Consider the following 23,434-nt stretch of genomic DNA (forward strand, 5'->3'; position numbering starts at 1 on the left):
TTTAACAAGTCACCAATTGACCGAGAAATACCTTTAACACAAATGTTTGGCACAAAATATATTTTCCCCTGCTGGTGTTTAAGTAGTATTGTTACATTGGTGGCACGGTGGTTTAGCTGGTAAAGCGTTTTGCTTACAATTCCAAGGTCTCTGGTTCAATCCCGAACCCACCCGTGTGGAGTTTGCCTGGTCTCTCTGTGGCTGCGTGGGTTTTCTCCGGGCACTCCGGTTTCTGCCCACATCCCAAAAACATGCAACATTAATTGGACACTAAATTGCCTTTGGGTGTGATTTTGAATGCGACTGTTTGTCTCTATGTTCCATTCCATTGACTGGCGACCATTTCAGGGCGTACCCCGCCTCCTGCCCCTTGACAGCTGGGATAGGCTCCACCACTCCCCGCAACCCTAGTGAGGATAAGCAGTGAAGAAAATGGCTGGATGCATATATTTTCCCCTGCCGGTTAGTCTTTAAATACATTTCAGTAATATTACATTTCTTCTTAAATGGTGAATTTTGTGCAACATTCCTAAGAGGTGACACGTTGAGTTTTGATCACTTTTTTTTTTTTTTAATGGGAACTTGGTAAACCGCATGACGTCACAAACCGCGCACACTGGAAGCAAAGGCGCACAGGGGGGCTCTTCTGCTATAGGATAAATATGCGCATACCCACAAAATAATATATGATACAGATTTATGTGGTCGAGGTTACGCGTAAAAAGGTGCGTCACACAGTTCAAGGCTTCTTTTTTTTAAACGAAGCCGTGTCCCTTTAAAAACCCAACAACTAAAAAAAAAAAAGGAAAAGCGGCCATATGATCCCAGAGCTCCAATCAAAAAAAAAACAATTCCTCCTGCAAAAAAAAAAAAAGAAAAAGCGAAGCAGCCCCTGCAATTTTTGTTCTGTCTGTCTCGGTTGCTACAGGCAGCTCGGAGGTGCACGGGCAGCAGACGTGGGGGTGGAAGAAAAGGAACGAACCATACCAAAATGTGACAGATCTGCGCTTTTTTTTGTCGGGGGGGGTTCATGGCGGAGTGGAAACTGGCGCAAGAGGAGTTGCTGCAGGACTCCTTGGAGCCACTGGTCGCTGCCGGATCAAAATGGTAGGCTACACACAGACACGGCAGCGGACACATTTTGTTTCTTTTTCATGGTCGTGGGAGAGATGGAGAGGTGGTGGGGTTGGGGGGGTGTCCATTACTTTGCACACATTAAGCGTCATTTTGTTGCGTTCTGCCGCTTTTTGCGTGGAAGTTTGTGGAACAAGTTACTGCATGGACTGGAATGGCTGCAAATTTAAAAAAAAAAAAAAAAAAGTGACTGTGTTTGCGGCGCAGTGAAAAGTAAGAGTCCAGTTCCACGACTGTGCAAGATTCTTGTCTGGGTACTGCGGGAAGTCTCCGGGGGTCATCTGGGGCTGCCTCGTTAGGAAAGCATGTGGTGGGGCTTGATGCAGCAGCATCGGCGGCGGTGGAGTAATCCTAGCCAGTGTGTTCACATCTGGAGGCTTGGGTTAATATCTGGGTCAGGTCACTTGGGGTGAGCCGTGGTGGTGTGAGGAACTGACCTACCCATGTGACAATTGCAGGTTTCTGCCTACCAGTGGACTTGTACCAGTCGCTGAGTCACTTCCACCAGTTATAAATTTTCAGACTTTACTGAAATGGACAAGTCAGTAAAAGAAAGCAGCCGTGTTCACTTTTGCCGGAGTGTCACTCGGTCCATTTACAGCGTGGTGTCAAGTATGTGAAGGAAGAAAAATCCCGTGTGCTTAAATTAAAAGACCACAAAGCTCGCCTCGGGCATAACGAGACCAAAATAAATGGGTCTGGCTTTCGACATTGCTGGGAAGCTGTACTATGATACGGTAAAATATGGTGACATTTTTTTTAAATGTATTTCCAAACATGTAAGAAGGAATACAAATCTTGTGCTAGGTCAGGGGTGCCCAGATTTTTTTTTTTTTTACCCCAAGATCTACTTTTCAAGCAGCCAGCCTCTCGCGATTGACAGGTTGGAGGGTCTTTTTTTTTTTTTTTATAAGAATGACCAAGAATGGAGTCACTCATGGTGTAGTGGTACACACGCCTGCCTTTAGTGCAGGCAGCGCTTGGGATCGATTCCCGCTCAGCGATGGTGTAGATATCTGCCCTGCGACTGACTGGCGACCAGTTCAGGGTGGAGTCCGCCTTTTGCCTGGAGCTAGCTGGGATAGGCTCCAGCAGTCACGCAACCCTTGTGAGGATAAGCGGCTTGGATAATGACATGACATGACCGAGAATGGGGTGGCACGGTTGGCTCAGCTGGTAAAGCGTTGGCCTCACCTCCCGCATCCCAAAAACATACAACATTAATTGGACACTCTAAATTGCCCCTAGGTGTGATTGTGAACGGTGGCTGTTTGTCTCCATGTGCCCTGCGATTGGCTGGCAACCAGTTCAGGGTGTACCAGGCCTCCTGCCCGTTGACAGCTGGGATAGGCTCCAGCACTCCCCGCAACCCCCGTGAGGATAAGCGGTGAAGGAAATGGATGGATGGATGAGGATTATTTGTGTGCCTTGCATAACCGCATGAGCCAATATTGCACTCCACAACATAACTATGAACATTTTTTGGGAATTTTCTGAGGTCACATTCTTCTTCTTTGCACATTTGGGCTGTGTCGCTCGCGCGGGATTTTAGTTCGTTCACTTTTCTCACTCTCCGCTCGCTTTTCGGCGGAACGTCGGCGTCGTACTTATCGAAAATTGTCGCGCCGCATTTCACTACACTGGCAAATGAAGCAAACGCACTTTGAGAATGACATCGTGGGTGGGGGGGGGGTCCGAGGCCACGTTCACACTCTATTTCCTTTTAATTGTCAAAAAAAATTCCCATAATCCAGAAATTGTTTCAAGAAATGTCTGTACAGAAACTGAAAAGTTGTAGTTACACGCCAGGCCTGAGGTGGCACTGTAACGCTGCCACAGGAGTCACCTAAAATAAAGAAGACTGTGTGTTGTAAACATCGACTAGCTGCAATGGAAGATGATATTTATGTGGACTGACAAGGTCATAATTACTTTGGAATAAAAACCCAGATAACCACCAAGGTAAAAAAAAAAACACCCGACACTGTGATCCAATCTTTTGTTGTCCTCGTTGTCGCTCGTACTAGCGGTGTTAGCACGCGGTGACGCAAGAACAAGAAGTTAAAGCGTCTTCATCTGGTCATTTTGCTCCATTAGCCACTTATTTGCCGGCGCCAATCCCAGCTATCTTCAGGCAGGTGGCGAGGTCCACCCTTAACTGGTTGCCGGCCAATCGCAGGGCACACGTAACCAAACAACCGTCGTCTCGGGAAAGTCGCAACTATGTTGGGGTTATTATTGGCCGTGACCGACAGGCGCTTGTTTCTTTTTCCGAGGCCCTTGTAATCATTCCTCATTGTCAACTCCCGTCTTCATCCTCACAGGGTGATGCGAGACTTTACGTAACCACCTATTCACGGCATTCCCGCCCGCCCCTTCGCTCGCGGGGGCTTTCGTTATCTCCCGGTGCCAAGTGAGGGTGACTGTCTGCCTGGTGAAAAGTGCAGCCATTCCAGAACCCGGCAACGAACTCTGCTCAGCGGTCCGGGAGTACGTCCGCCGTGGAAACCGGGCTGCTAATTTATGCCCCAACGTGACTGGCGGTGGAGTCTGAGCCACTACAAATGCCACCTTTGTGTTTTTGTTACACATTACACTCGGATTTTTGGAGAGGATGCAGGATGAGGTGAAAGAAGAGAACTTTCCACACCTGAGAAGGCGTACTCAGGAGATTTTAATCCTCTTTGGATCGACTTACATCCGTGAACGGACATTGTCAGTCACGGAAGTTCGATAAATCCAAACACAGATCCTCTGTCACTGATGACCACCTCTCAGATGACTGGATTATTCTCATCAAAAAGCTAAGATGAAGGGAAAACAAGTTCCACGTTACTTTTATTCCATTTCCCAGTACAAGCCGGTTCTTGAACGTCTCCGTTCTTGAACAAATCGGTTTTCCAATGAAAATTTTGAGGGGTTTTTTTTTTTTTTTTTTTTTTTTTGCTTCTGTTTTCGAACGAAAATCGGTACTCGGAACGCCTGCGACAAAACCCGGAAATAATGACCAGATGACCCAGATGACGCTTTGTTGTGAATTCCCACGCTGCCGAAAAACCCGGAGATAACGTAACGCGCGGGGTCCGATCAGCTGACCTACGACGCGCTTTGTTACTGTAAATTCGAACGCACCGCGAAATAACATAACGAGCGCGACCAAACCAGCCGATCCATGACGCGCATTGTTATTGTGTATAACGCAGACGTGGGAAATACCGATTCGGTTTTCGAACAAATCCGTTCTCGAGCCGCCTTCTGGAACGGATCGTGGTGGAGAACCGAGGTTGTACTGTATAGAATTCACTGCATTTTACAATGGGACAAAGTTGAGGACTAAGTCCAAGTTATCAATTTTGCAGCCCAACGGCATCGTTGTGGGGGTGGGTGATGTCCTAAACACGGAAAACTCGAAGCCCTCGTGTAAGCCGACTCCCCGCCCTCCGTCCTGCGAGGCCGCTAAAGCTAACTGCCTGTATCTTAATTGGACTAACATGATTGGTCAGCAGAATTCTCGTCAAACTCTTGAGCAGAAAGAGAATAGGCGCATTCCCAAACAGTCCTTTAGGCTCTTCTTCCCCCCTCCCCAACCCTCCCACCATTGATTGCCTGTGGCTCTCGAAAGCTGAAGCATCAGCTCTCTCCATCCCTCCCTCTCCCTCTTACCTCTTCTACCCTTTTGTCCTCTCTGACCTTCTCATCAACACCGCCCCCCCCCCATCTCTACCCACCCCCCTCCTCCCTTCCACATACACACACACACGGCAAAGATTCCTGCGATAAGAACCTCTTTGCAGTCTTGTGTTAGCCTCTGGTCTCTTTGTATCCCTCCCACGAAAGGTATAATGAACATATCACAGTATCCTCCCTCATGTCGGGCCTCGGGCCAAGTCCGCACCTGCTCGCCGCTCAACGCCACAGAGCTCCTTTTGTCTCCAACAGACCTCGTCAGAGCACACACACGCAGTTATTAGGTACGCATATATGAACTTAAAAAGGAAACGCACGCGAAAACAACAGCGGGTCTGTTTTGGGCTCGTGGGGGTGAATTTTGCGGTAAAGAACAGCAGTAGTGCGATTTACTTGTATGAAATTGCAATTAAGACGATATAAATGGAAAATCAAAAATATGTGTACAATGATACTATCGCAAAGGGGGTTTTTTAGGAGCCTTGTTTAATTCACTATAAAAATAAAATCAGTTTAAAATAAAGCCAGTTGGTTGGGGTGAAGCAAAAAAAAAAAAAAAAACGTTATTAATTAGTAATTATAATTACCCATGTCTAAAATAAAGGTGTCAAACTCATTTTTTTTCTTGTGGGCCACATTGTAGTTCGTGTTTCCCTCAGAGGGCCGTTATGACTGCGGAACAAAAATATTTCATCATCTCACCGTATTTACACAATCAATTTATGAGCTAGTTTTGCACTCAAATTAAGAGGAATGTGTTTTTCAACGATTCATGTTTGATACCACAAAAATGTTAGCAATATCCCAACTTTATCATTTAGGATATGTGACAATTTGAAGTTTTGGTCCAGAGTTTTACTAGAATCATGGAAATTGACATTATATTTGGCTGCACGGGCCCCATGAAATCATGTGGCGGGCCGGATGTGGCCCCCGGCCTTTGAGTTTGACACCTGTGGTCTAAAATATAACACTTGTATGAGTAGAACATAAATTTAGTTTATAACTCCTGCAATATTTTACAAACTAGGTTTTCAAACTTTCTTTTTCTATTGCAATAAGCATACACACATAAAGGGGGGAAAAAAACGTACAGTGATGCCTCGGTTCAAGATTCCAGTTCCAGAAGTGATTTGTTTGAAAACCGAATCGATGTTTCCCATTACAATGAATGCAAAAAGAAACAATGCGTTCCAAGCCTAAATAATTTGACTTTTTCAAGCATTTTTTTTTAGATTTTCCTGATAATAAACTGCATAGTGGAAATATATGTATAGTTTAAATGCTTTATATAATAAAATAATTGAAGAAATATATCCATTTTTTTGCTTGAAATGTATGCTTTAGTAGTAGAGTACACTGAGGTGGGAGTGCATTGCCGTATCGAAATTTTGGTTCGAAAACGGGGACTTTCAAGAACCGAGGTGCCATAAAATGATTGCTAAAACAATTTTTTTTAAACAGATTTTCTTTTTTCTTGCAATGCAATTCTAAAAATATGACTAAAATATTTTGTACAGCATAAGCATCCAAAAAAAACTGCACACTTAAGGCAGTTGTAGCAGGTTTTTTTTGGGGCTATACAAGCATATGTACTTATTAAATGAAGGTAAAGTTGGGAATAATTGTTATACTATGTAGAAATAGAAGTATAGACTGAATTAATGGCTTGCCCACCCCTAAGGTTTTTTGGCATAGTGGAGGTCAGTATTTGCCCAGTGTCATGGCATGGGAACATTGTGTTTTGGCTGAGGCATCGCAGCGTGTATTTGTGTGCATGTTTGTGTGTGTTAGAGATGCCAGCGCCACCCCACCCCCACCACCAAACAACACCCCCTCCCTTGGCCGGCCTTCCTGACTCAGCGCTCCCTTTCTCGGCTCGTTGGCTCAGACGCAAACTTCTTGGCGCTCATCGACGTCGGGCCCACCGACAGTCTTATCGCGGTGTGAATTCTGACCGGGCATCGCGCACGTGACCCAAATGTCGTCCGGGACAATCCCAGATCAAATCTCTGTGTTTCGTGCGTCGCAATTTCACGCCCGGCTGAATGCGGATCATACGTAGATTGGCTCGTCACCTGTCCCGGAATTTACATATAGATGGGAATGTATTCCGAGATGGAAAGGGATTTGGCTCCCTGGGACACTCCGAAAACTGCTGGATCAGGTGATGCGATGTGATTAGAGCCGATATTATTGTCTTTAATTTCAATGTTTTAAAAGGCTGCGGGGGGAATAAAATGGAACGCCGCAACCGTTAGGCTGGTGCTTCTCCTGCAAATTTGTCCAGAAATCTCATTTGGTTTTTTTTTCTCCCCCCCACCCCATTTTTTTTTTTATATTGCCCTAATTATTCCCAACGTCGTTGTTTTGTTTCAAGAACGATGAAGCTAGGTTTTTTTTTCCCCCTCAAACACTGGTACTAGTGTAGGATCTATTGAACTTCTGCAAAGATGGCCGATAGAAGTACCGGTATTGTGCAAACTTCGGTTGATATTATACTCGCAACAGAACCTGAGAAGTCACCCTGGCCTTGCATGATAATTTCTTTGTTTGTGAAAAAAAAGTATTTTGGTAAGAATGCGTCAGTGTGTCACCTTTTGCACGTCATACTACCGTAATTTCCAGCCTATAGAGCGCACCGGATTATAAATCTCACCCAGTACATTTGTAAAGGAAATACCATTTGGTACGTGCATAAGCCCCACCTGTGTAAAAGCCGCAAGTGCCCACATTGAAACCCACATTGAAACAGGAAATATTTACGAAGACGGTACACACAAAGAGTTTTCAAAGTTTTAATACCTTAGCGCAGCTTAACATAGCAACAACACTGTAGCACGAACAGGGATGGTTAAAAAAAAAAGAAAATAAAAACATACCGAAAACAAAAACAACAACACGCTAGCACAGCACTAACAGAGCCAGTAAAAAAAAAAAAAAAAAAAAACGTACCTAAATCACTGAGACGCAGCAGAAACACACTAGCACAGCGCTAACAGGGCTGGTTTAAAAAAAAAAAAAAAAAAAAAAAACATACCAGTAAAAGTCAATGAGAGACGGCAGTCACACAGAAGCAACACACTAGCACAGTGCTAACGCTAGCACACGGCGAACAGGGCCGGTTAAAAAAAACATAATACAAGTAGAAATCACTGGGACACACCAGTAACACAGGAGCAACACACTAGCACAGCGCTAACAGGGCCGGTTTAAAAAAAAAAAAAAAAAAGAAAAACAACACACCGGTAAATGTCACCGAGACACGACAGTAACGCAGAAGCAACACGCTAGCACATTGCTAACATGGTCGGTTAAAAGAACATAATATCAGTAAAAATCACCGAGACGCACCAGTAACACAGCAGCAACACGCTAGCTCAGCGCTAACAGGGCCGGTTAAGAAAGGACATACCGGTAAAAGTCACTTCCTCGGCACATATATTCCACCAGTCTCGCTCTTACCTTTTCCGCTCGAGTCCCCCCTTGCGGCCGTTAGGAAAAAATGTAAAAAATTAGCCACATCACCGCATAAACCGCAGCGTTGAAAGCGTGTGGAAAAAAAGTCGCGGCTTATAGGCCGGAAATTACGGTAAATTATTGTTAGACAAAACCAAAATTCATAACGCTCATTGAAAAACAATTTCTTACTCAAAAATGCCAAGATACATACAAGGAAAGCTTCACTTTTTGTAAAATACTCTCTTTACATTTCGTATAAGTCCCACTAAATTCTGTTACAAATCCTACTAGATCCTCGAGAGGAGGGTTAGCATTGTCAAAACTATTGATAAATGACCCCCCCCCCCCCCCAGATAACATGAAAAGTCATCCAATTAATACTTTTCACACTGCCTTAATGTTTGTAATTCTAAAAAACATATTCCATGATCACGGATTACTTTGACATTATCCTCCAGCCAACTTTTTATGTAATTCCTACTAAATAACACCACAGGGGTCAAACAACTGTTAAAATTGCCATTTGTAATGAAACGTTTATCACTATTGACCTTGACTTCATTGCCTTTTGTCGACCGATGCTTTTGAATCCCGACGCCGGCGTGTGTACGACCGCCGTGACCTTGGCAGCGAGGCTGCCACATTGATTTTTATTAGCATGTTTTTATGACGCGGCCCGTTTAAAAAAAAAAAAAAAAAAAGCACTACGGGGCTTGTTAAAAGTCCACCCCGGCCACATTTGGTTATGTCCTCGTCATCTGTTTGCATCTGCAGTGTCGTCGCCTCAAGGTCAGCGCTCGTGGGGATTTGAATTTAAGAGGCGGAGCTCAAGCGGGCACACAATAAGTCTGGACAATTTGGCTGGCTGCTATTCAATAATTGGGTACTTTATACCATATGATACCCGTAGAAGTTGAGATTTAACATTTGAAAATGCTACAACATACTCATTCTTGTCATAATACGCGACAAAAAGTACACCGCTCCCTTGCTAGGTTAGCCATTTTCCTTACAAGCTAACTTTGTCGCCATGTGACGACGTATTACCGCCGCACTGAAAAGAAAATTCCAAACTCAGAAAAAAAATTATACACGATATGCGTTTTTTAAAAAGTAGGATGTTCTATTCTAGTCTCATAATCTTGAGAATTATATAATTGAAAATGCTAATCTACACTGTGTGACATTTTCTGTTTGGATGGTGCTTCTGGCTAATTTTCTGGAGTTTGATTTCTAAATTTAGCATTACACGTTTGAAGTGCTACAGACCAGGTACCTTTTTGTACTGTTTTGATTTGTACTTCAGCTCTCATTATTATTATTACCCTGATTTCCGGCCGACAAGCCGCGACTTTTTTCACACGCTTTCAACCCTGCGGTTTATGCGGTGATGCAGGTAATTTGTGCATTTTGTTTTCTAACGGCCGCAAGGGCGCACTCGAGCAGAAAAGATAAGAGTGAGACCGGGAGAATATATGTGCCGAGGAAGTGACTTTTACCTGTCCGGCCTTGTTACTGCTGTGCTAGCGTGTTACTCCCATGTCACAGTGATTTTTACCAGTATGTTTTTTTTTTTTCTAACCTGCCCTTTTTGCGCGGAGCTACCGTTAGCATTTGCTTTAGCGCAGTGCTAGCGTTAGTGTGGAGCTAGCATTAGCATTAGCGTTGGCGTTAGCGCGGCGGCGCTACTGTTAAACTCTTTGTACTGTCTTTTTTTGGTAAATATGTCGTTTCAATGTGGACACTTGCGGCTTTTACACAGCTACGGCGTATGTATGTACCAAATTGTATTTTCTTCACAAATGTACTGCGTGAGGATTACAACCTTGTGCGCTCTGTAGGCCAGGACTTACGGTATTATATTATTTAGTAAAAATTAACCCAATCAATCGATTGATTGATTGGTTGATTGATGATATAACAATGTTTATAATGACGTCTGGCTTGTGTTTCTCACTTGTGACAAAATAGTGTTTGTTGTTAACATTCCCCCATCATTTTTACACTTGCAAAACCTGAGTTAAATGTCAAATTTAGTGTAGAAATTGATTTTAAACCCTCCTCAAAGATAGTAGAAAAAGCTTCCCTTTGTTTCAGCAGACATATTTTTTTTTTTACTCCCTCTTCCGACATCAACCCCTTCGCTCTTAAATCTGCCGTCCTGCGAGGTATGCGTGGCCGTAGTTACAGCAGAGTAACGCGCGTTGTGCGAGATTTACACGCGCTTGACAGGCTGAGGCCGAGGCGCCGGGGAGAGGCAGACTTTTTCGCACTGTTGTAAATTTAATTGGGGAGACGGGATACGGTGGCCAGGCGGTGTCTCCCGGTGCGCTCTCTTTTGTTTCGTTCGCAAGTGTCCACATCATCTCTTGACATTTCAAACATTTTACCATTCACTTCATTGTTGTCATTTTGTGACTTTATTCTGGCGGTTGTAGAATCTTTATGCAGGCCAAGCCAGACGCAACGTACGCGATGAATAATGTATAAAGCGGCGGCGTGTTGTGCTCGTGAGAGAGGCTTGTCGAAAGTGGCGTTCTAATGACGGCAAACAAAGCCCGGCTGACATTTTGGAGATGAGCGGAGGGGGCGGGAAGGACGGGGAAGATGACAGGAGACGAGAGCAGGGGAGTCCGTGAAACTCCATCCTGATCCAAAGTGCTTTTGGGATCGAAATGGAGCAAGGTCGGTTCTACTTCAGACTGACTTTTAGAGCGCAACTCCCTGGGGGGGTTGTTTGAGACGCTTCTCAGAAGTAATTGGTCACAAAAAAACTGTTTACGGCCCCCTAATTTAACTTGAAAAAAAAAAGAAGACATTTTTGCTTTAATTTTGTACAATTTAATCTTAATTTTATTCATTGTAGTTTCGGTATCTTTATTTCCATTTTTTAATTCAATATACTCTGCATTTTAAAGTAATTTACATGAAGTTTTTTTAATTTACTGTATTTATCACTTGATTTTAACAATTTACTGGAGTTACCTTTGTTTTCTTTCAAGCTCCAGTATTTTGTTTTATAATTATGAGGAATGTAATTTAATATTCCTTCATTCTGTCATTTTATACAATTTATACGTTTTGTTTTTAATTAAATATATCTTGACTTTATAAAATTGGATTTTAAAAATGTAGTTTCATTAAATAATTATTTTGCCTTAATAATTACAATTGTTCAAGTTTTAATTTAGTACAAATAAATGTCTTAGTTTCAATATTTTAGTTAATTTGATCCAAACTTTTTGTTGTATTTAATTGAATATATTTGACTTTTTAAATTGCGTTTTACAAATGTGCTATAATTTTATTTTTGATGTAATTAAATTTTGTTGGGATGCTTATGTTTAATATAGATTTTAATTTTGCTTTGTTCAATAATTTAAGTGCAATTTAGGTTTTCACTTTAATCTGCTTTTATTTATTGAATATAATTTTTCTTAAATTGCATATTCTATTGATTTTTATATTTACATTATTTAATAATTATGATTAAAAACCTACAAATATTTTTTTCATTCAACTGTTTTGAAAATTTAATTATTTTTTATATATATTTATATTTGTTTTATCTTAATTGAATTACATTCACGTTAGATTTACTTTTATTTGTTTTTTTTTTTCCATTCATAAAATCCCAATCAGTGATCCATACAGTATGATACTGATTAGATATGATAAGATATTTACGAAGCTGCCTTGTAACTCCCTCACAACCAACGCCAAACAGTTCGTATCTGTTGACATTCACAATACATAAACAGAAGACTTTTTACCGCGTTGTTGCGTTCGGGGGCCGGGGAGACGGCGACAATTGCGATGATTATTGCTAAAGTGGTATAAGTTTGTATTTGATCAGATTAAGGCCGCGGCGCCGTGTCCTTGGCCGGCGTCCGCAGAGAGCGAGCGAGCGATCGAAAAGATAATTCCGTCTCAACTCCATTCCAACTTTGCAATTTAGCAGCTCCAAGCCATGAATAAATCTTAACGCCTCTCGAATTTAATTCTTCAAAGAGGCGACACTTTCAAGGTTAGTTCCCCGAAATGCAAATGCGTGTTCTGGCCTGAATAATGTGTGTTGGGGTCAGATGCTCTGAAAGAAAAACAAATTTCACGCTGTAATGTCAATCATGTTGTCGTGTACAATGCCGTGAAAAACTATTGCACTCCCTTCTCAAATTATGCATCAAATTGCATCATTTAACATCATTAAACATCATTTAAAGGGGAATTCCGGTGGTTTGGATTAACAAATGTGTCCAATCGGTCATGTCGTATGTACTGTATCTTGAAAATGTCAAGTTAATCCCCTCTCATATAATGTTGTTTTGAGAACATTTTTAATCGGCAATTACGGATTTTCAAGGGCGTCGCCATTTTGGCGAGTCACATGACCTATGTGCTCTGATATGACGTAATAAGCGCGCGAACAAAGGCTCGATTACGATGGGACGCAATTATAGCCAGCGCTGATTTCTCTGATTAATTCTCATCTGATGAAGAAATTGCAGTATCGGTTGATCGGGAAGACGGAGGAATACTTCCATACCGATTTGTACCTGTGGGTGTAAATAATGTAGAATTTTTGGATGGTTCTTCGGATGGAAAAAGTCCCCCGGAGCTAGCTCGCGGCCCGCCCTCGGAGCTAGCTCGCGGCCCGCCCTCGGGGCTAGCTCGCGGCCCGCCACCGGAGCTCGCTCGTGGCCGGCCGCCGGAGCTCGCGGGCCAGCTCGCAGCCCGACGCCGGAGCTTGCTCGTCCACTCCGCGTCATTCCTCTCCGTAGAACCATATGAATATTTAACATTGTTTGCAGCCACAGGTTCAAATCTGTATGGAAGTATTCCTCCGTCTTCCCGATCAACCGATACAGGTTGGTGTGTATAGAGCTACTAAAAAAAAACAATAGTTGGGGCGGGACGTAATTCTCTCATCACGGAACAAAAGATCCACGTACGTAAGTCAGGGGTGCTAAATGACCTTGTGGATTTCCCGGCGTTGCCCAGACGTGGAGGTGAATCGGGCGGGTGAGGTGTTTTGGCGGGGCTCTCCCACCACCAGCCACCGGTGTCTGGCCACCCCACTTTGCGTTTTGGCACGCCGGCGACGGCTTCCGCGTCGGTTCGCTCGCCTGCCAGCGACGACCTGCTCGCCGGGAACGGCTTCTGCGTTGGCCCCGACGCGGAGGTGGTTTGCCCGCGTACGGAAGGAGAAAGGTCCTCCTGAGTAAGCTACATCCTGTCGGGGAGTGTGTTGTTCGTTAGAAGTGATCCGCCTATCATCAAAATATGGCTCGAAATTATGGGGTAATATTGCCCAGGTCATTTCACTCGATTGTGAGATGTTCTTTTCTTCGAAAAAAGCTTCCGTGTTCCATAGCAAGTTGCCACTACGTGATTTCAATGGCGAATGTCCCAGTGTAACATCTGCTGATGAGGATGCAGGCAACATGGCGACCACTTGGATGTCGGATGAGACTTCCGCAACTTTGCGCATGGATGACACCCTATTACAATACATTTAAATTAGCCAAAATTATGCCGTAAACTTAGTTTATTTGATATTTGTACGGCGGATATACCGTGTATGTATATATCGCCTAGTCGCGTCTATTTACAGCTCCGCATGTACAATCAAAAGGTGCAAGAGTCAGCGCTCTGTGCGAATCCTCGTACATCCCTCCCCAAGGTGGGTGTCGTTTTAGCAAGGTTTCAATCCGGACGGGACGCAAGCGAGGACACGCATCCAGGAACACGGTGTACGATGTGTTCCTTAAAAACACAAACACGCACACAAGAAAGCAAATGTCTACGTCGAGGACCTGGTGATTATCATTCGCTAATGTCCCCCTCGGCTCTGTGAGCCTCCTCCGTCGCTCGGCACGACCGCTGCGTCCCAAATCGTTTCCGAGACAAAACGCAGTCGGTGGGAACAATTAGTGACGGCGGATAAAGGAACCCCGTTGACAATTAACAGAGAGGATGAGTCGGAGTGATCTCCAGGGTGACGTAATAGCGCGGATGTGCCAGCAAAAGTATTTTACAGGAAGTATTTTTCCAAGAGGCGGCATTGGTGGACCAGCTGTAAAATGTTGACCTCACAGTTCGCAGTTCTGCCCGTGCCTGCGTGGGTTTTCTCCGGGCACTCCGGTTTCCTCCCACGTCCCCAAAACATACAACGTTAACCGGACAATAAATTGTTCAAATCTGTTTACGGGACTCCGCTGTTCAAGGCATTTGAGTTGAGAGCTCGGTCACAGAGCAAAGTCCACTCGCAGGTTAAGGTAGAACCCATCTGCGTTTCTGAAGTAACGCCGATAATTGTGTCCCCTCTCAGCTCATAGTCGAGAAGACCACCGACTTTCCCTCTGCTGAGTTCTCTTTGGTGGAGGATGTCGCCCTTCACTTCACCTGCTTGATGGACCGGCTGAACGAGCAGCGCCTCTTCCAGCCGGACCTGTGCGACGTGGACATCGTGCTGGTGCGCCACCACAGCACCTTCCCGGCCCACAAGGGCGTGCTGGCCGCCTACAGTCCTTTCTTCCACTCGCTGTTCGCAAGCAGCTGCGCCGCGTCGACCTCTCGCTCGACGCCCTGACGTCGCAGGGCCTGCAGCAGGTTCTCAACTTCATCTACACGTCCAAACTTTTAGTCAGCAGCCGCACCATCGCTGACGTGCTCAACGCCGCCACGCTGCTGCAGATGAGCGACATTGTCGCCTCCTGCCGCCAACTCATCGGCAGCCGGTCTCTGCGGAACGCCGACATGGACCAGCTGGACGGGGGTGGGACTGCATGTGAGCAGCTCTACCGGGACATCAAACAGGAGCGCGGTGGCGATGACAAGTCCAAGATATCGGATCCTCACGCGACCTTCAACAAAGACCAAATCATCGTGGAAGTCAACCTCAACAACCAGACGCTCAATGTGTCCAAGGGCTCCGAGGGCGGCAAAGAGGCGGAAGTGTTTTGCGGTTGTGACGGGAGGGAATCCGAGGAGGACGAAGCAGAAAACGGCCTGAAGAAAGAAATGGACATGCTGGGGCAGAGTACTGAAGAAGAGGAGAATGAGGAAGAGAATTCCCTCGATCTTCCGCCGGCCGAGTCAGACCTGGTCCGTCCTCGCAGGGCGCTCGCCGTGGCGGTGACGCTCGCCCGCCGGCGTCCGGGAGACGCGGAGGGCGCGAGCCCCAAGGCGAGGCTGGAGGAAAAGCAGCAGTTCTCGTGCAAGAAGTGCCCGCGAGTCTTCAACAACCGCTGGTACCTGGAGAAGCACACCAGCGCCACCCACAGCCGCGGGCACGTCTGCACCAGCTGCGGCAAGAGGTTCCTGCTGGAGAGCGAGATGCTGCTGCACCAGCAGACCGACTGCGAGAAGAGCATCCGGGTAGACCGTCATTTTGGTTCCTCTGGTCTTCAGCACGGACTTGCCGGACTTCATGCACAACTTTAAACTGTCCGTGTGTGCTCCGTAGTGTGTGGCATGCGGCAAGGCCTTCAAGAAGCTGTGGTCCTTGCACGAGCACAACAAGGTGGTCCACGGCTACGCCGAGAAGAGGTTCTCCTGCGAGATCTGCGACAAGAAGTTCTACACTATGGCGCATGTCCGCAAGCACATGGTCGGTGAGTCCTAAGCCGCCGTCGTTCCAGTCCGCTTATTCTTCTTGTTGCTCTGGCTTTTCTGAAACAAGAAATGTTCAAAGACACTCAACAAATCACTGATCGAAGATCAAGTCGGAAATCATTGTGTCTCTCACCTGACACCGCCCCGCTCTACTCTTAAAGGGGTACACTCATAATCACAAACAGAACACACACCTGCAACTTTATATCTGCGGGCATGACTGACCACACCGCATACATTTTTCAAATGTGAGTGACTGGGATGAGAATCAGCACCTCCAAAAACGAGACTATGGTCCTGAGTCTGAAAACGGTGGCGTGGCGTGCCCTCTCCAGGTCGGGGATGAGATCCTTCCCCAAGTGGAGGAGTTCAAGTATCTTGGGGTCTTGTTCATGAGTGAAAGAAGAATGGAGCGGGAGATCAACAGAGGGATCGGTGCGGCGTCTGCACTGATGCAGACTTTGTATCAGTCTGTTGTGGTAAAGAGGGAGGTCGAAAGTCGAAAGGTGAAGCTCTCAATTTACCAGTAAATCTACGTTCTTACACTCACCTATGGGCATGAGCTGTGGGTCGTGACCGAAAGAAGAAGATACAAGTTGCCGAAATGAGTTTCCCCCGCAGGGTGTCCGGGCTCTCCGTTAGAGAGGGAGAGAGTGGGAAGCTCGGTCACCCGGGAGGGGCTCAGTGTCGAGCCAGATGAGGTGGCTGGGGCATCTGATCCGGATGCCTTCTATGACGCCTCCCAGATGATGTGTTCCGGGCACTTCCCGCCGGAAGGAGACCCCAAGGATGACCCAGGACCCGCTGGAGAGACTATGTCTCTCGGCTGGCTTGGGAACACCTCGGGATCCCTCCGGAAGAGCTGGAAGAAGTGGCTGGGGAAAGGGAAGTCTGGGTATCCCTGCTGAAGCCACTTCTCCCACGACCCGACCCGGAAAAGCGGTTGGATGGATGGAGTGACTGTTGTGTGTTTTGTTTTTATTTTGTCCCATGTCCATTTTCCAAGCCGCTTCCGCTCACAAGTGTCATTTTTGTTGAAATGACAACATGAGTGTTGGGAGACTCACTGGTTGTCTCTCTCAGTTGACGTGCAGTGCTCTGCTTGTGCCACAGTGAGGCACTCGTTGTTGTTTTGGTTCTTATATTTTCTTTCTTATGTGGCAGTACTGGACTCGAATGTTTCAAAGTGCGGTATCGTGACCTCCACACAACCCAATCGAGAAAATGAGTCGGGTGTCTCTGTGTTTGCAGCCCACACGAAGGACATGCCGTTCACGTGCGAGACGTGCGGCAAGTCGTTTAAGCGCAGCATGTCTCTGAAGGTGCACTCTTTGCAGCACTCTGGCGAGAAGCCCTTCAAGTGTGAGGTTTGAGCTCTCGGACATCGGGTCGAACGATTTTATTCGCCAATGTTCGACAATATCGTTTGATTGATCAGCCGTTCTTGCCCCCTCGCAGAACTGCAGCGAGCGTTTCCAGTACAAATACCAGCTGCGTTCGCACATGAGCATCCACATCGGGCACAAGCAGTTTATGTGCCAGTGGTGCGGCAAGGACTTCAACATGAAGCAGTACTTCGACGAACACATGAAAACCCACACTGGTGAGTACAGCGAAACCCGCACAAGTGAATTCCGGAGCTTTGTTCCGATAAAAGTAGCGCTTTGCCGTGGAGGAGCTATGATTGACAACGGCCGCCGTTGACCGAACGCTCCAATGTCCGTCGGCAGGAGAGAAGCCGTACATCTGCGAGATCTGCGGGAAGAGCTTCACGAGCCGGCCCAACATGAAGCGCCACCGCCGGACCCACACGGGCGAGAAGCCGTACCCGTGCGAGGTGTGCGGCCAGCGGTTCCGCTTCTCCAACATGCTCAAGGCGCACCGGGAGAAGTGCTTCCGTGTCAGCCAGCCGCCGGACGACCCGGCGGAACCGGAGCGGCAGCCGGAGGAGACGAGGTCCAGCGCCGCGCAGCCCCCCATGCCTCACCCCCCTCCCTCGACGCACATACACCCTCTTCCGACGCCTGCCCTCTTTTCTGGGGGTAGGATGAATTTCAGCACCTGAACCCCCGAAAGGTCCCCCCCCCCCCCCCCCCCATCCATACCCTGCCAGTTTTTTGCACCTCAGCAACACTGCCTCTGGTGGAAATAAGTCATAAGTATTACTCATTTTTTTTTATAAATAACATTTGGGAAAGCCGGTTTCATCCGGGGACCAGCGACGTTCGTCCTTCCAGAGCCTTGCACAACGCAGTGATTGTAGCATCTCGAGTAACAATAAGCAAGAAAATTTCCATTTTTTTTTTTTTTTTTTTTTTCATTTTCCATCCACCGCCCACATGTAGCGGCGGGCGGGTGGTTCTAGTGCGACTCGGCAATAATAACGAAAAGATGATGTGTTTTTGAGAATACACACGACTAAAAGTTAAGGATATTACGCAGCTGGTTGAAATTTCAGGATGGATTTTAAATGTGCGCCCCCCCCCCCCCCCCGCCTGTCTATTTGCAGTTTTTGCGGTCTTTCTGAAACTCCCCAAAATGCCACTAGGTGGCACCAAAGCCATGAGGGGGGGGTGTACAAAAATAGTGCTTGTGGCATCTATAGTCAACGATCAGCCTTTTCAGGGGTCAGTTCACAATTTTTTTTTTTTTTTAATAATTCACAGCCAGGCTCGGTCCCGTTCCCCCGCGATTTCGTACCAAAAGAGTGTGTGACTCCTACAGGGGAACTTTTATTTGATCTTTTGGATGCACATATCCGACTACCGTAATTTTTACTGGTATGTTTTTTGTTTTTTGTTTTTTTAACCGGCATACCCGGCAATGTTAGCGTTAGCGTGGCGCTAGCGTTAGTGCTGTGCTCGTGTTAGCGCGGTGCTCGCGTTCGTGCGGCGCCAGCGTTAGCATTAAACGCTCTATGTACCGTCTTTCTGTGTAAATATCTCGTGTTTCAATGTGGGCACTTGCGGCATATGTATGTACCAATTGGTATTTCCTTTACAAAAGTACTGGGTGAGGCTTATTACCAGGTAGGCCGGGAATAACGGTATTTAAATACAAAATCTAATTGAACGAGGAAATGTACCAGTCAACCACCCGTTATGAATTTATTATGTATCCCTTTGGCTCCTTGGTAGAGAACAAACAAGTTGTGCAAAAAGTACTCAAAAATCAATCTTTTGGACATGTGCATTCAAATATAACGTGGATTATGACTTCATCTTAAAATTTCACCCGAAACCCAATATCCTTAACTGGGAGTTAGGCGTGTTTATGTGCGTGTGTATCTGCATACGTACACGCAATAACCAAATCTCATTAGCTGACGTGCTGTAGCTATTTCACGTGATCGTGTTTATAATCCGCCTTGCACCTTACATTTAATGATGTAACCGAAATGTAATCCTCACTGTTTCCATAATTAGAACCGTGAGTGTGCGTGCGTGCGTGTGTGTGTGTGGCGTGATTTAAAGGAGGTACTTGGAATGACGAAAATTTCTCAATTGTTGAAAACAAGGGTGGGCAAAGCCCACTGAGGCTGCATTATTATTTTTTTTATTATTATGAAACACTTGGTTAATTGTAACGTATTTAGAATTGGATTAGAATGACATTTTGTTGTTCAAATTAATGATTTTTTGGGGTCATTTATAAATGATTTGGCTCGTCTGTGTGTTATAATCAAATTTATCGCACAAAATTTTGCCCACCCTTGGTCTATATGAAAAAAGAAAAAAAAAATCAGTACGTCGACCCAGTTTCATATTTGTGCGAGAATCCTTCCGAATGTTTCCACGCAAGTGTTGGACTGAGCATATGAATGTCACCCGGAGGATTTGACCAGTAGTTGAACAGGAGCTAAAATGCCTGTTGCTGTATATTTTTTTTTTTATGACCCATTTTTTTCTCATCGAATCAAATAGTGTGTTCCATTTTTGCCTCGTAATTAAGTCAATTCAAGTGTCCTTAGAGCACTTTTGATGATTAATTACAGTAAATCCCTGTTTTTAAATGTCAAAAATCGATAAGTAATCCCCAAAATGTTCACATTAATTTCACTTTTTTTTTTTTTTTATTTTGAGTGTTTGCCAATGATTATTTGTAAATAGATTCAGTGTAATTGATTATTATGTCCGCCCCTAGGTGACCGCTAACATCTAAAGAGACAGTCCTACTGATCCTGCGCTCGCCACGAAAAAGGCCAAATTTTTTTGCAGTATTTGCACCGTTGACAATTATTTGTCAGAAAATGAACTGCGCCCAACGCATGCAAACGAAATCCTGACAGGTAAATGCAACTTCAATCATTTTAACCCTGGAAACGGTTCTTTCTCTTAAGCAAATCAATCCTTTTTGGGATTTATCAATTATTGTTTTGAGTTACGGTCTAGTGTGAGTGAACGCAAAGGAGCTTAGGAAGTGAAAAAGAAGTAGCCACTGCCGCGTAAATATAATTTTTTATGCTAGTTTCAAACAAAGCATTGCACTGGGAAGCTAACTAGCTTGTTTCTGTGTGTTTTTATACGCAACGCTCGTGAGTTAGCTAAATCCAAGTACAATGCCGTAGATAACATAACATAGACACAAGAATTAAATGTTAACAGGCAGCAAATACAAAAAGTGATCTACTAACTTTAGCCAAAGTAGGCTTAAAAAAAAAACTGAAGACTGCACTATCGACGCACTTAGCTTAGTTGTCGTTTAGCATTTAACTGTCAGCAAGCGTAAATCTAACTTTTGCTATTTTGGTTTCATTACAAAGACGAAGCACCTTGGTGAATCTTAAGCTAACCCTTTTTAGGATTATAAAGCTACATTAGATTTTTATTATTATTTTTTTTTAAAACACTTTTGTTTGCTCCTTTTGTACTACATGGTCCATTTAAAACCCTTAAAATGCACTCATTCCTGCAAAAAATTGAGTGGAAAATATTTGATTACACGGTAAAACATGATATACTATATCTTGTACCTCTTCAAAAATATTGATACAACTGACTTTATTTTAAATATCAAATCAGGAGAGAACATGTATATACATTTCCCTTTTTTCAGTGCTATTGTACAGAGCCCCTTAAGGAACATTTGGAAAAAAAACATTGCAATCAATATTTTTTTTCGGATATAAGACAAGTTTTTGCAATGTAGTAATTATGAGTTTAACACCCCTACGATATTACGAGAAAAGGCTCAAGTTGTTATACTGTACGTTTTTTTCTTTGCCGTTATAATAAGCATTAGCCAAAAATTCCGTGTCTGCAATTTAAGAAAAAATGAAAATACCGAGATCCATTGGCTGTAGTTTGACGTTTTGTGTTGTTTTTTTTTCTTCCAGTGTGACGTTTCTTGAATGTTGTCGTATGGCAGGATGCGAAGGGCGAGTAGTTCAAGCTACTTTTTTTTTTTTTTTTTTGCACATTGAACTCGGTACGCCGCAGCCGATTTTTGACGCATGAGCCTCCATTTTTGTCACGGATTTGAAGGTGAACGAATGGCAACCGTGAAGCACTTTATTGTCTAGTTTGGTTAATCTCGTTTTGATTTGGTGTCCAAAATTCAAAATATAGAATATTACCAAAATCCACACTTTACAGTTAAGAATAAAGGACTAAAATCAACATGACCATAATTTTTTCTTTTTTTTTATGTATATAGTGTAATAAAATGTCTTAGACCACCTACCATAAAGAAACCCAAACAGTTTCTTGAAGCGCTTTAATGCAAACTCTTTTGATTGGAGATGTCTTAGCGCGAAAACTCATTTTTATGTTCAGAAATTTATAAAATGAAAAGGGGGTTTTTTCCTTCTGTTTTTTAACAAAATAATTTAAAGAGTCTGTTTTTTTTTTCCCTTTTTCTTTACTCAATGTTATTTTAAAAGTAACCCACATAACAGTGCTATGAACCTACTTCTTTCATAATAATAAAGTATGAGCGTCTAAAAAAAATATTTTGTTCAGAGCTTCACCACATTCCCCCTTAAAGAAATACATTTTTAGATTTTGATAATTATGACTAATATAGCATAACATTTAGTGCATATACCTTACATTGAGTGCTGGTCTCATACTAAGCATTGAATAAATTAGTTCACAGTTGTACACTATAATACAGTAGATTATTGCAATTGAACATCAATATTTATATTATTTAAAAATTATCAAATGCAAATAATACAATACACGCCTTACCCCTTAATACGTGATTATTTTTTTGGGCCATTATATGAGGAAATATGTGAAATGGAGATTAAAGAGAAGGATATTTTTTTTTTTAATATACTATGGCGTCATCTGACATGTGCAGTATAAATGACCATATCCTTTTTTTTGTTTTATTATTATTTTTCAAAGCTTTCAGATGTTAATGTGGTGTTATACTAAGTGGCAGTAAAAAAAAAAAAAAAAAAAAAAAAGAGAAGGAGAAGGGACTTTTTTTTTTTTTTGCACATTTTTGTCGAGGATTCGTACGGGATTCCCGGCAGGTTGGCTTTTATCTTTTTTTTTTTTTTTTTTTTTTTTGATTAAGCGCAATTGTCCTTCATTGAGGCTGTCAGCCAAAAAGTGGAAGGCGGACATGCCCTTGTCCTTAAATATTCAGGGCTGGCTTAAAGGAGATTTTTCTACTCAGTTTGCACATGAGGGCTTACTTTACTAATAATAATCATGATATGGAGCATGCGTTTTGTTTTGTTTTTTTAAATACAGTTTTAGAGAAACTTGTGGATCGCCGACATTTGTGAATTAAAATTCACAAATTCTAACGTAACAGCCATGTCACATGAAATTACTCCATTTCGAGGGAGGAGGTCGAGCCACTGCTCACCCCGGCCAATGAGGGACAGGGGCGGAGCCGAGACGTTGCGACTAGGCGAGCGGGTGCTTGTTGTCAAACCAAGTCTGGAATCTGAAGAGAATCAAGGCAACTTCCGTAAAGTGGCCAAGTAGATTGAATTTTCCCTAGCGGTCAAGTTCACTCTCGAGACCCAACTACTCGGATACGAGCCATTAAAAAGCCAAATAGAATCACAATATGTCCCCTTTAAACATAAATGGAGGAGTATGTATCTCATTTTCGACGTGCACTGTTATTTGCTGACTGTCTGTCATATTTAGAGCAAGGGGTGGGGAACCCCGGGCCAGGATTAGGATTGATCTGGTCAGGGGAACAAAAAAAAAAACAAATCCTCATAATATACCGTAATTTCCGGCCTACAAGCCGTGACTTTTTTCACACGCTTTCAACCCTGCGGTTTATGCGGTGATGCGTTTAATTTGTGCATTTTTTTCTGACGGCCGCAAGGGGGCACTCGAGCGGAAAAGGTAAGAATGAGACCGCTGGAATATATGTGCCGAGGAAGTGTTAGCGCTGCGCTAGCGTGTTGCTGCTGTGTTACCGCCGTGTTTCAGTGATATTTACTGGTATGTTTTATTTTAACCCGCCCTGTTCGCGCTAGTGCTGGCGTTAGCGCTAGTGCTAGCGTTGGTGTTAGCGCGGTGCTAACCTTAGCGTTGGCGTTAGCACCGCGCTAACC

General features: G+C 44.2%; 1 protein-coding gene across 1 annotated transcript; it reads left to right on the forward strand.

Moving 5' to 3' along the window:
- The first annotated feature begins 850 nt into the window (after positions 1-850).
- On the forward strand, positions 851-22,307 carry zbtb47b (zinc finger and BTB domain containing 47b). The gene is given in 8 exon segments (XM_061805666.1): positions 851-1,107; positions 14,615-14,837; positions 14,840-15,663; positions 15,752-15,899; positions 17,152-17,267; positions 17,359-17,503; positions 17,631-17,942; positions 20,044-22,307. Coding segments are annotated over 8 exon segments (1,782 nt in total). The 5' UTR covers positions 851-1,104; the 3' UTR covers positions 20,055-22,307.
- Positions 22,308-23,434: the final 1,127 nt, after the last annotated feature.

Source organism: Syngnathoides biaculeatus, chromosome 19 (genome assembly GCF_019802595.1).
Source record: "Syngnathoides biaculeatus isolate LvHL_M chromosome 19, ASM1980259v1, whole genome shotgun sequence".
NCBI classification, from domain to species: domain Eukaryota; kingdom Metazoa; phylum Chordata; class Actinopteri; order Syngnathiformes; family Syngnathidae; genus Syngnathoides; species Syngnathoides biaculeatus.